The 14,566-nt window shown below is 39.4% G+C and overlaps 1 protein-coding gene across 1 annotated transcript in view; it reads left to right on the forward strand.

Annotated features, from left to right (window-relative positions):
• The window catches only part of galnt18b (UDP-N-acetyl-alpha-D-galactosamine:polypeptide N-acetylgalactosaminyltransferase 18b), a gene marked incomplete at its 3' end in the record, with an annotated part of 83,666 nt that overhangs the window by 21,044 nt on the left and 48,056 nt on the right, over window positions 1-14,566 (forward strand). The window contains exon 2 of the mRNA XM_083996226.1: window positions 12,267-12,462. Within this exon, the coding sequence (XP_083852352.1) occupies window positions 12,267-12,462 (196 nt within the window). The remainder of the gene's footprint in view (window positions 1-12,266; window positions 12,463-14,566) is intronic.

Consider the following 14,566-nt stretch of genomic DNA (forward strand, 5'->3'; position numbering starts at 1 on the left):
GACCTTTGCACTAGAAACTTTCACAGTTGTTCTGGTTGTGACCTGTGCCTTATTTTCCTGAAAACTCCCCAACTAACAAAAAAAAAAAAAAAAAAATCAAGGAGCTCTCCACCTAAATAATTGATCCACGCCCCGGCACCAGCCATGAACAGAGGCCATGATCAAAAACAAAACATGAAATGAAATACTGTATGTCTGTGTCTGTCATCCAAATCCATGTAGGCTTCATTAATAGAGTGCAAAGACTTGTGTATGCAGGGAGAAGGAGAAAGACAAACTCTGCAGTGTTTTAAAGATCCTGTTAGTGCTTGTCAGTGGAATATTAAACACATCATGTCAGAAACCTTCACACTTCTGTAGATCTTTTTCCATTTTTTTTATTAAAAAAGTCTCTTCATGCTGGGTGAGTAAGGATGAACATTACTGTACAACTCAGCTGGAATTATTTTCATTGTTTAAAACACTGTAAAGAAAAGTCATTGTCAATCGTTGACAGACCTTGACTTATCGTTCTTTAATGTTGTTGTTTACATCTTGGTCTTAGTCAAAAGCCTGCAAAGCCTGTTTTAACTGATTGATATGCTTGTCAGCCGAACTTTTCTTTGTTAAATAATATGATTTGATGGAAGAGAACTATTTCCTCCTGAGCAAAGGTCACGTCAAGTCTGTCTATGAGTTGGTCCAACACTTGGATCCAGACTTAAATATCTCAACAACTACAGTAACTGGCTGGACTGTGATAAAACTTTGAGTGAAGTGAACTCACGGATTTAACATTGCACTCGTGTAACACTGTCAGACTGACAGTTTTAAACCATAATCAAACCGATGCAGCAAAACCAGAGACAGATCCAGATCTCACCCCTCTGATTTTTTCCTTTACTGCTTCACTTATCTCGACAATTATCTCGACATCTTCTCGATGGATCGGAACAAAATGTTATACAGACAGACACGGTGCGCCGATGATTCACCCACATGACTTCAGGGATCATGTGGGTGATGCTTGTCCCCCCAAGCAAGATCTTTTGCCATCTCCTGCCTTTTGGCTGAATTGTCCAGTGCTTTAATGTATGAGCACATACCTGCAACGCTAATGGTTTAGAGCTCTAGCTGCACTTTGTTATAGTGCTAATTTGTAAATGTTAACATGCTAAAACCAAGATGCTAAACATGAATTGTGTGTGGGAGTTTTTTATGCTTAACTATTTAAACTAAAGTAAAACAGTGAATGAACCACAACACATTACATCTTCCTAGGTACACAGTGGTTCAAGTTTAACTTTTTGGTTACTTTTTTAACAAAAGCACTCATCCATCTCGTCAGCTGCATTCTGCGTTTGAACAAAGACCGAACTTGCGTTTTCTCTCCAGGTCATGGGGGATGCTGATATATTTTAAGACCCTTGTTCTCGGTCTTCTCCTCGTGCATTTTTCAGGACTTTTCTTTTTGTTTTTTGACTTTTTTTTAACTGTTTAAAAAAACGTCAACACTGATCACGATTCAAATGTTGTTCAAGGCAATTTCCATTTGTCTTTTCCCATACAGAGCAGAATCACTTTCTCTTTAATTGAACTGCCGCATGCTTGTCAGGGTCTGCACAACAGCAAATGGGTTTGATGGAGAATTAAAGGGAAAATAGGTCGTGTTTGAAAGATGCAATGGGTTATACTTGAGACATCGTCGCCAGTATATAATTGGTATTTGCTCAGAGAGATGGATGCACTGTGTGACAGATTAATGGCATTCTTTCACCCTGCACTTTCCCGTGCCTTTTAAGTTTATTTTTCTGCTCTCAGGTGGATGTTCTGAAATATTTCAGATTTATTTCTGATGCTGATGAGAAGAGGCTACACCTCCGACACTGGTTTATAAAAAAACAACCGCCCTGTATAGGACAAATGATGTTAAACGTAGGGCACAGATAAAATTTGGAGTGAAAAGATAGAGCAAACTTTTTTTCACAGGCTGAGTGCCGAGGAAGTCAGATCTGATAGGAGGTTATAGAAAAAGCATCGCAGATGACTGGATTTAATGGAATGACAAATCCAGCTTTTCAAGTTGAACAGTGGGAATGAGAAATGTTGTGCAGGAGCAAAAAATGTCCAAAGCTTGATATCAAATAACGCCTGCGCTGTCTCATGAAATCTACTGTTGTTAAAAAGAAGAAAAAAAATTTGCAGCGAGTTGCTCAGAATGTGTTGGTTTGGTTTAATGACATTGAATTTGGTAGAGGAGAGTCCTGCTCCTACAGGATGAAAAAGCACAAAGAAAGCTTTTGTAGCCTTCTGAAGGGCACGAGTGATTTCAGCGGTTTAATGAGGAGAAATGAACAAAAGGGGTAGAGATGACAAAGGCCGCTGCAAGTAAACATGACCCTCCTCCTAAGTTCTGCCACTGCATATCCACTCATGGGAATAAACAAAGAGACAGACAAAGCTACACACCCCTCTCTTCTTTTCAAGAGGAAATTGTCAGTGTGACGCGCCAGCCGCTGATGCATCCTAATGAGCGAGTTTTACCCTCCTCCAGAGCCAGTCACCGGTTCCTGTACAGCATCCATAGAGTAGTGGACACAGCCTCCCACCCGGTAAACAGACTAATTGGTTATTAGTTTCATTTTCTGCCAGAAAAAGAGAGGACTTCTACTAGTGAGTGAGGAGTAATGTTATCCTACAAAGTGTAATTGTGCTGTATGTGGTCACAGCTGGTCATGGACAGTGTGTGAGAGTCTTTTCTTCTTGAAACACTTTTCACAGGTGAATGTAGGACTCTCATCTTTTTTTTTAAAAGCTCTAAAGAGCTGTTTTACAAGCTTGTCATCAGTTTATTAAACTCTCATAGATCGATCTTTATTGGCCTCACAACAAGATGTAAATAGAGCATCGACGTTCTGTCATCTTACAAAGTTGTTGTGGAAAAACGTGACAATGAGGAATATCGGAGCAGAGTTTTAAGCCGCATAATAAGAGTTCAATATTCACTCTTGTCTTAGCTTTTGTTTTGTTCTCCACCAACTCCTGAGAGATGCATCTGTGTCTCCTGTAGCTAAATGCTCCACAGTGTTAACCAGGGAGGTGTTTTATGTGCTGGACAGGTAGAATAGAAACTGTTAACAAACAAACAAGGTATGAGAAACAACTTCTTGTCTTGAAAAAGAAAGGAAAACTAAAGAATATAAATTAATTTATCAAAGTTTTTCCACTGATCACAGTTACTCGCGGCTGCTGCTGCTGCTGTTGATGAGAGCAGGAAAAGTAAAATAAAAAAAATAAAAACAACCAGTAAAGTGGTAAAGTTGTGGAACAGAAACCTGAAAAGGAAGTTGAAGACACTTTGCTCCAGAAAACTCAGAGGAACTATGTATAGAGTTAGGTCATAATGTTCTTTAGGTTTGTTAATGTAAACAGCATGTCTCACATTATCATCTCCTGGCCTATTTTTCAAGTAAAACACTGGATTGTGCTGCTAATATCTAAAGAAACCAAAACTAAGAAACCCTTGTGCATTACTATTACTATTAATATTTTTAATTTTTTTTTTCCTTAAATGCTTTAGAAAATGACAGAACATGAAGTAAATCATTTAGCACGTACAGTATAGTGATTATCCCCAAAAACAGCTGCTGCTGTGTCGTTAAAAAAATCTTCTCCACCTGTGGAAAATTCCTGTGATGAACCCAGTTGTGTGTTTTCATACTAAAACCTTTCAGTCCAGTTGCATAACTGAAGGATTTGCTGTCTGCATCATTCTCTCCTCTGCAATAAGAACAGGAATAGTTTTAGCAAACACAGATAAAAAGCAGTTATATAAATGTCCGCACATTAAGAAGAGTTTGCACTGAGGGTGTAGTCCACCACGGATATGGACTCTTGTAAATGCAACAATGGTTAAACCACCACCACCACTAGAAGAAACTCACCAGCGATATTTCCGCACTGTCCACAGCTGAAATGATAAAGGCATGGACAGAAAAAGTTTAGTTATAGAGAGATGAGAACTGGACTGACCTTCTCTGTCAGTGGAGATGTAGAGCGGATTTAGCTTAACAGTATTTTCTGAACTGAAACACAGTTTAAACCGTTTCTTCACATCTCATCTGTCACGTTAGAATAAAAAAGAAGACAGTTTGAAGGAGGTCATCTGTATCAAGCTGTTGCTAAATTGAAGTATTTTTCTATTTACTGTGAGTCCTCTGAGGAGACCACAACATGGTGAAGTGCATTTGAGCTGCGATGGATTCCACACAAGTCTTTTAGATTTAGACTCTTAATTCTGTTCTCAGAGCGGTGAATGAGCTGTGGGAACATTTTCTAGCTGCGACCAGAACGCTGAACCTGGACCAGTGTTTGCATTTAAAGACAGAACAAAGCATCTTGAAGAAAGACAAAAGTAAGAAACTCCTAATGTGTCTGGAGAGACTCATCAGAGATTCCTCAGGCGTCGCTCTCTCTCCCTCTCTCTGTGGTGGATGCCGTGACTGTTGTTTAATGTCAAGGACTGTGTAGAAGAACTAAATCAGCAGACTGGGTTGTATGTAACTTTTCGTATTGGTATTCTAGGTTGATAGATAACTCTGCAGGTTGTGTGTTTGTTCAACTCATATGTCAATATTTCCATAACTATAAGAGCCGGTCTTTGATCTCCTCCATGAAATGAAAAAGGTGTTTTCCCAGCTTTAATCCTGTATCCACATGTTAATTGTTCATTCATCTTTTGATATAAAACAAATTCATGTAAAAAAGAAATCATTATTTGAGTATTTTTATATCAAAATTGATGTACTGTATTTTCTACAACGAAGTATTAGGGCCACATTGAGAAAAAAAACGACAGACTTCGAGAATAAAGTCATAAATTTACGAGAATAAAGTCGTACATTTCCTATAGAAAAAAGTCATAACATTACGAGATAAAATTGTATATTTATATTATATATATTACGAGAATAAAGTCGTAAATTAATGACTTTATTCTCAAATTTGTGATTTTTTTATTTGTCAATGTGGCCCTAATACTCCGTCGTAATTTTCTCTTCAGGTAAAACAAATTCAGATGTTCGATGACTAGTTTGAGAGTTTGGGCTGATGCTGTAATTTTTAATAGTGTGAACTCCTGCAAATACGATCCCTTCTTTGTTCACTGTCGCCACTGTGAAAGCATCAGCAGCTGCGCTAGCATCACTGCTATCTTTGGTTATTGGCTCAAATAACATGATCTCACTCCACTCATCCCCACCCGACTCATCTACTGTATGAGATCAGCAGGCGAATGTGAAGGAACAGTTTGCACGCTAGTATTTTCATAGTTTTCTATATCGAGGTGTCAGTGACTGAAAATCCCACAGGTGGTGCTTGACTCACACTCTACTACGCTATTGGCTACTGACAATAAATAGTTGAAAGTCAATGGCATTGCAAGAGCCGTTTTAGCATGTCCTTAAAGTTATAGTTGGTTCAGAAACAATTTTTGTTATACTATAAATGGTCCTTCTATCCTTAGAGTAGTCAATACATTATGTATTCAGAAAAAGGAATGAAAATAATCAGACCTCTGTGGAAGCTGCAGGACTGACAAAACTCTGACCAATCCATGCTTTTCGCTCGGAAAAGGAAAAACCAATCAGATGCCTTAATGTCTAGTTGCCGTCTTTCTCTCCCTCTTCCCGCTTGCGCGATCAGAGTCTTTACATATGTCCGTGGAAAGGCCACACTCCAGTCTGATGTGTGGCAGTGTAGCTCTGGTAATGTGCGTTGGGTGTCTTCACCTACATCCGTGGAAAGGTGAAGGCGTGGCTTCAGAGAGCGGTCAGAGGAAAGGGGCTGGGACTTTTGACTTTCAAAATGTTTTCAAAATGTAGCCTGCTAGAACCGTTTTTCCAGGATCCCCAACCCTACCTTTAAGCAATTTAAAAGTATTAAAATGATTATTTAGGAATTTATTTTAAAAAAGCGACACCACTCGTAATGTTAAATGTGTCTGCGGGAAAATGTAGGAGATGTTCTGGACTATTGTCAAGATGTGGATGATCTATTGATAGCAAGTTGTAGAAACACCTGAAATCTGGATGTGGATGATGAGATCCGTTTCTTTATCCGATTGTAGTCTTTGGCAAAGTCCTCTCCTCCCCCTCAGTCGTGTCAGTATAAATATACAAAGAATATTCAGACTTCACTACAGCTTTTGATGTTTTGGCTTCATGCTCCGCTCTCATTATGTCGGATGTAAAATGCCACAGTGACAGAGGATAAATTGCAAACTGTCTGCTTTAATTGAAGGGTGTTTACAGACACATGAATCAGAGGAGATAGAGACTCATTTTTGAATGCGTCTGTTGTTAAGGTCAAACGGAAGCGCTCGGCTCGGCTGACTCAAACAATACTCACTTATCAGTTTTAGTTTGGAGTTCAATGTCTATCATTTACACAAGCAGTTTGACATTAATGAAGCAAAACAGATATGAATTGTAAATTGGTTTAGTCAGTAGTGTAGCAGCAGCTCGATCAATTAGCCCTTTTTCTTTTTTCTTATCAAAACGTACTGATGGCTTTTAATTTAGCCAGGGTGTTTTTGTTTGTTTGTTTTTTAACTTTGATTAACATTGTTACTAATAGATCTGGAATAAATCTGGAACCCAGTTTTCCAATAATAATCAATTCAGTTTCTGCTCTATATCTAACTTCTCTTGTGTTTCTATAAAAAAGACAGAAACAATAAACATTTATATTTTGATTTAAGTTTCATCCCATAGTCTAAAGACATGCACATCTGTCACGGTTCGTCTCTGGTCTTCCTGTTTTGTTTTGATCTTCCATGTCTTGTCTTCCTGTGCTTGCCCTCTTGTTATTACCTGATGTGTGCACCATCCCTGTCTCGTTCCCTCATGTATTCAACCTCAATATTTTCCCATTGTCTCCCTTTGTCACTTCGTTATGGCCTGTTGTCCATGCCCTGCTCCCGTGATTTTCCCTGCGTGTTCCTCTGGTTACTTTTGTAAGTTACAGTAAATAAAATCCTTTTGTTTCACCTACAGTATTATTCACCTACAGTATTGCCTGCAGGTCTGCATTTTGGATCCAGTTGCACCTAAACATGACTGGTGACAACAGGTTAATTAGGTGTGAATGTGTTAGTTTTTTTGTCTGTAGGCTGTCTTTACACTACTGGCCTTGATGCCCAATTTCGTTTTGTTGCCTATGTCCGATTTTATCTGATATCTGTGTTTACACCTGCTTTGCTTGCGCGAAACAACCTGCATGCATAGACCTAGTTGGTTAGCAAAGTGGTAGAGGAAGTCAGCTGGCCCAGCTGCAGGTAAACAACACACACTGTCATGATCGGTCTGATTAGACTGCAGATACATTGGCGGATATCCGATTTGTGTCTGATTTATTTCCACATGGGCCTGAATCCGATGACAATATTCAGTATCATGTGTTTTTTCCCTGTTTACACGATCCTATTAAACATTTGATCTGAGAGGAAAAAATTTGGGCCACTTGAACCTGTCGGCCCTGTGAGAGACCTGGAAACCTTACCTCAACTCAGCCAGTCACACCTTGCATTAAGCAGAGATGTTAATTCTCTATCACAGGCTGAGCAGACAGTCGCACTGAACCATACAGGAGCAGTGATGCAAGAACCACAGGCAATAAACCACATTAACTTCTCTGCTTAACTCTCCTCCTTCATACTTCCTCATCCACTGTCTTGTCCTGCACCGTAGCTTGTTGAACCAAACAAACATTCATCTGGGAGCAGTGCACTGCTAACATCAGATACATCGCTAATTAGATGCTCTGCTGCAGCACATTAAACAGCAGCACGTACTGTAGATACACCTGCAAATGTCACTTTGGTGCATTAAAGTGCTTCTGTTTTCTTTATACTCTTAAAAACAATAGCACACTGTCTTCTACAGAGCTACCTTGTATTTCTCCTTCCCTACAGTGAGTCTGCACTCTGGCATCCTGCCAGCTTCTGTCAATCAAAGACACACAGAACAGGAGCACGTCTGATATTTCCCAAGACCTTGTTTTTTTCTCCTTTAGATAGTAATAAAAAAACTATTAACACGGGGGAAAAGGCCCATAGTGCTGAAGATGATGCTTAATACACTCTTATCTCTGGCCTATGAAAACCCATTTAAATATATATGGACAACACAGAATAACTGACAGCAGAAAATGGTTGGAAACACAACAGGGACAGAAGAAATACGGCCCCTTAATAAAAATAAATAAACAGAACTTGAATTTTCTTTTGGTCCCTAAGTCCCCAGCATGTGTTTTAGGGTTAGTGAGGATGTTCTCGCTCCAGCATCTGCAGCATCTGGTTCAAGACCTCCTAAACCGAGATCTTTCCCTTTTTATTGATTTTCACTCAAATTGCTATAATGGCCAAATACTTTCCTCTTCCTCCCGACAGAATAAAGCTTAGGATTTAAAGAGGCAGGTAAAAAAAAAAAATCAGCCCTACAGCATTTTTTATCAAAAGTCTACATCTGTACCTCTGTGAGTTAACGTAGCATGTGAGGGAGTTATCTCTGAGGTGTCAGAAGTGATAATGATTTGCATCTGAAATTCAAAACATTTTCCTCTCTGCTGACAGGAGAGGATGAATAAACATAATTTCATAAAAATCTTTGTGCATTCTGGGGCAGTTTCATCACTGTGAACTATTTTTCATGAGCTCCAATTTAATTATTTAACACTGGCTGTCGTGCATCTAAAAAGTTTATGTAGGGCCTGAAGGTTTATTGTTCCTTTTTCTGCGGCTTCAATTTTAAGTGTTTTAAGTTTGTTCTCGAACAATTTCTGTTCTACTCTGTTTTAATGACAATGATTGTGTTCATATATGTGCATATATTTTCTAGTACAGCTCTTCTCCTGGCTGTGACTGAGGGAGCAGAGCGCTATAACTCAGTTGCCTTGCTGTTCACGCGCTGGAAACACACTTCGTGCTGCAATCCACGCACGCCCAGAGTGCTGCTGGGAAGCTTAGGGAATACTTCCCCTGTCTACACGCATACACATCCGCACACTCTGTTCACTCTACTTACCGCCTCAGGTATTTGGCTGTGCTTTACTTGAGTTAGCAGCACCAAGGTTAGTTGACTGATTGTGCACCCAAGAGAAAAAACATTCTCCAAACAGTAAGGTTACAGTAAGTCACATGACCTGCTTGATGTTAAACTGTACTGTACTTTCATTTTCACTCATTGTGATTCATATAAACAACCACAGCAGAGGCTGTACTAACTAACGTGTTTGTTAGGTATCTATTTTTCGTATGTAACCAAGGTTACTGTGTCCAAACAACACTACGCTGACCTAACTGCTGCTTCAGGGATTCACCGCTGAGGAAAATGTCTCTGTGGGCTCAATTAATCACCAGCACATGAATGGGCCTCCAGGCATTTACTTGCCAGGACTGAAAGACGTTGAGAACTTTCATCCTGTCCTGAGTCTAATCACAGCGTTGTCTTATCAAGAGCTGAGACACTTTCCTTCTGCTTCACGGCAGTGAAATTTGAACAGCTGTCTGTTGAGTGTGAGGAGCTGAAGTTATTCTGCCTCGGGCTCCTAATGTTCACTCTGCACTTTTCTCTCAACTTGAATGTTGGTAGAGGTTTTGATTTGTTGAAATATTTCTAACTAAACCAAACCATATATATATGTGTTACTATGGAGTGTGGAAGATGAATTACTGCATGTATTGCGTACAATATCGTGCCACTTTTGGTGCTATTAATGTGAGAGACAGTTACTCTGGTATTTCTTGGTGAGGTGCAATAATATAAGCAAACATAATAAAACATTTATTTGTGGTCAAATTAATATCAGTTGTATTGTACATTATAACCACTCAATGCAATTGTAGTAACTTTTCGTGAAGCAGTGAAGCCTTTAAAAATGAAGCTTCTAATTTTTACATTTTAATATACAAATGATACAAATGAAAAATTACGGTTTTACCTAAATGTATATGAACATAAAAATTTTTTAACCAGATGTGTGAGGAAGGTATCGCATGTTTGGGTTTTAGAGAAAACCCCCTTAAAAAAAAAAAAAAGACTGTACTAAGCTCCTGTATTTTCAGAGGCAGTTCTTTTTGTTTTGGCTCATAATGTAATCTCTTCACACCTGCTGCTGTGCTTTTGTCTTAGTTCTTACTCAGCTCTGCACAGTTTGTCACTCGTATGTTAAAACAATCTCCTCATGAATATTAACCTTTCCCAATCTGCTTAAAACATGTTAACGCACACACACACACAACACACACACTTCTTTGCCTTATTCATAGGGAACCATCAAGGATATAATGCTAAACACTATCTAAGACTTGATCGTCAAACATCCAGCATTTTGTTTTCTCTAAAAGTACTGTATGGGGGTTTCAAGCACAAATATTTAACCTTGTCTTTTGCATATGGTTTCACCAAGGTCTCAGTTTTTTCATCCTCTCCTCCCAATGCTGTGGGTGTTTGATGATTCAGAATTCACGTTCATTTCTCTCTATAAGATTTGTCCTTGTTTATTACCTTTATCCTGTCCCTGTTCTCAACTTTTAAAGACAAAATGATCAAAACACAGCACGAAATACCACTATAAGATTACTACTACTGATTTTATTGTCATTATTATTTAGCTTGCATGTCACATTTCACGTCTAAACAAGAAAGCAAAACTGTTTAGTATGCCTGGTGGGTTGTGAATTATCCATGATAACCTCAGTCTGTCAGCAGCAACCTGAAACTGAGGCTTTATAATCAAACCATTCTATTGTTGTATAGTCTCATGCTGCAGGGGTTTGATATCTTTGCTTATAATGAAATTATTAAAATACGATCCCAGGACCAATTTTCATTAGATTTAATTTCTTGCTGATTAGGACATATAATTGACAGTGTGTCACTATTATACGTGACATGGAATTCAGTTAAAAATGAGGTAAATTAGGAGAAAATTAATTATTTTCTTTCATTTTGTTCTCTGATCATTTCCTGCAAGAGTAAAAGCAGGATGTATGAAGGTTAAACTTGTTTCTTTACGCTATACTGAGGCAGCCTATCACACACTTCACAATGTTTGTCACTAATCTCAGTGCACATGAAATGACATTTTCTTTTCCCACCTTCATGGGTCACCGGAAGACTTTTACCCACAACCCCCCGAGTTTCCAGAGTTCATAAATATCACTGTGCTGTTCGATAACAGTGAAGCTCTGCAATATTCAGATCTGACTGGGACATGTTACATAATGTCTCAAAAGGTGCTATGACTCAACAAATGAAAATGAAATGAAAAATCATGAGGAGATTTATTGTTTTTGCATGTTTTTGTGTTTTTTAATGGAGCAAAAAATGAAGGTTACATTAAGATTTCAGAGAGGGACATTGTAATCATGCAAGTGCAGTTGGGAAACTTTCTCATATATACTTTTCAAGATGATATCAGTTCATTTTTTATCTACTTTACCCTCTGCATTTTTTGGCATTTAAAGCACAAGCCTGTGGGTGAAGCGCTCAGACTATTAAGCCCAGTCAGAAGTTTGCCTCCAAAGTGCATTAAAACCTCCTGGAAGCCGGACAGAATTTTTAACAGACGTTTTTTTATGGAGTCTGGACATGACCTGAGTCTATCAACAACGACCACAAGCAGTATTAGACTGTTTTTCACGCCATGCTTGCGTTTGTTAAATGTCTCTCAGCTCTCAGTGCTGTCAGTGCTGCTCAGCTATACAATGAGTCAGTTGTGCTGCACTCATTTTGAGCCCATTTCAGCACAAAAGGAGTTCCTATGGGGTGAGAGCATAAACAGGAAATACTCCAGAAATGATCGCATCACATTATTATTAACCCTTGATTAATGAGCACAGGAAGTTTGTTTGTTTTGGTCCAAAGGAATCTTTAGGGACATTATAGTTTCACTTTTCCGTCTCTTGTAGGTCAAAAAGCAAAAGTCAGTCACAGAACAGTTTGCCAGCTGCTGGTCGGGACTGAATCTTTTGTTCAAGGACACTTTGGCTTGTCATCATGTGTGCATCTGATGCAGGACGCAGAGTCAGTCTCTTTAAATAACAGGCCACCCTTCACCTGCTAACGTACATTACAGCTAAAAGAAAACAACATTTATCACAGTGATTATATTAGTGCCATCAATTTTTCACATTCTTTAAATGCTAACGCACAACCTCACTGGTAGGTTTTAGAGGCTGTGGCCTAGACAAATATTCATGCTATTTGTCTTCCTGTGCCTCCCAGAGACTCCAGGGAGAGGAGAGGACGGTCAGGCCGACACGTCATTCTCTGATTCGTCGCTGTTCGCTCACTGGGGTCAAGAGCTCAGCCCGGAGAACCGGAGGGTGGCGCTAAAGATGTTCCAGTACTATGGATATAACGGCTACCTCAGTGAACGTCTCTCTCTCGACAGGGAAATACCAGACCTGAGGCCTGATGGGTAAGAGTGCAGGTAGAATGATGCTCAAACAACATGCTACCTTTTGGTATGATGTCCTGTATTTGTGTTTGGTTATGTGAAAGATGTTTTTTTTTTTTTAATGCTTGGTAATTTACCCTGAAACATGTGTGCTATATAAAAGTAAAAGATAATGTTTTTGGTGGTCAGTGGTATCAGTTAAAATGTTTATGTCTTTATACAGGACAGAGATATTTAACGGGATACTTCACCCAAAATCAATAATTCACCAATTTTCTACTCACCGACACCGTCATGCCAAGGAAGGGTTTGGAGAACTTTCTAAGTCATCAAAACGCTTTTGGGGTCCGGCTGGCAACGGATTTTCATATAATGGCGGCGGATAGAGTTTACTTTTGAATCGTCCAAAACACACACTATGAAACATCCAGATACCTCCATACTGCTCGTCCGTACTGACCCAAGTGTCCTGAAGCCACTACATGAAAAAGTTGTTCAGAAAAAAATAATTTGATCTTTGTTTTTAGCCTTGTTGTAGCAGTAGCTCCCAGTGGCTGTGCGAGATGCGTGAGATTTGCTGTGAGATGTTCTTCCGCGTTTACATCAAACATCCAATGGTTTACAACAACGAATGAATATCTCGCGGCAAATCTCGCTCATGCACACAAAAACATCAACAGAGCCACTGGGAGCTGCTGCTACAACAAGGCTAAAAACAGCCTAAAGTTCTCCAAACCCTTCCTTGGCATGACGGTGAGTAGAAAATTGGTGAATTATTGATTTTGGGTGAAGTATCCCTTTAATTCCTCTATCACTGTATAAGCAATTTAATGTTGTAAGATAATGATTGTGACAATTAAGGAAAACCTGAATGATCAATGTACTATCAAGACTCTACAGCCATACTAATGGCTCTGCATTGAGCTAATTACATCACCATGTTAACATGCTCCAATCATAAAGCTAAAGTGCTAATGTTACATCAAGGCCCTTGTTCACCATCCATGTCGGAACAAAACAAAGTACAGTGAAGGTTAATTGCAGCAGTTGGTCATGGACCAATGTATTTGACCAGTTGGACCGTTGCCCTGATGTTGGCGCTAGATGAACAAATCTCTTGGTGGTCCATTCAGTAGCTGTAAAGATATTTCAGTCTGGACCGGAGGCTGATAGACATTACCTTTCAAACCACAGAGTAAATTACATTGTCTCAGCGTTGCATCTAACAGTGAAAAATTAGAGTCCATGCCCATCATTATTTCTCAGAGCCCAAGTTGTCCTCTTGAAATCAATTGTTTCATCTGACAGTAAAATAATGGGTTTACTATCCTATTGATAGAGAAAAGGGTCAAATTCGAACCAAAAGAAATGAACAAATGCCTCACGAGACAAACCCCGTCTACTGAGCTGCTCATTGCAGTTTTTCTTTGAGCTTTGAGGACCTGAAGAGGCTGTTACTCTGCAGAAGAACAAGCTGTTGTTCCCTCTCAAACATCGAGTGCCTCTAATTGAAAACCATTAAAGAAAAAGACTTTACTTCAAGCCCACAGCGTTCAGTGCAGATACCTGCTGTTGAGTTAATTTTATCGTGCAGACAGATGAGTAGTTGATAGAAGGCTTGATTAAGGGGTGAGCCTTATTGTACCAATATGTCACACATCCCAGTGGCTGAATCTGAAAGCTGGCTGGCAAAAGTACACATTTCCCATCTGCAGCATATTCAATGGACATGTGCATTTTCAAAGCCCTCTGCTGTCATTCATGCACCGTGGGCACTTTGATTAAGTCCTGGTCCTAAGTCCTTTACTGGGAATTGTTCAGACCATTGCTGGTTGGCTGTGACACTGTGATTGGTTTTTAACCCGGCTTTCATATTCAGATCACCAAGGTTACAGCACAGCACACACAGTGACAGCCCCTTGTGAAAGTTAACACAGTTCAGAGATCTTCAGGGCTTTTTTTTTTTTTTCCACCGCTGCTCATCACAACGTCCCCTCAGACCGTCCATTCCTGCTAATACTGGCTCTGCACATAAAGTGGTTTCAAGGGGTACATTAATCACACACGCATGTTGAATCCATGTTTTCCTCACGCATTTCGCAAATTAAGTGGCTTAACCACGCTT

This window comes from Trachurus trachurus (genome assembly GCF_905171665.1).
Source record: "Trachurus trachurus genome assembly, chromosome: 3".
Classification (NCBI taxonomy): Eukaryota; Metazoa; Chordata; class Actinopteri; order Carangiformes; family Carangidae; genus Trachurus; species Trachurus trachurus.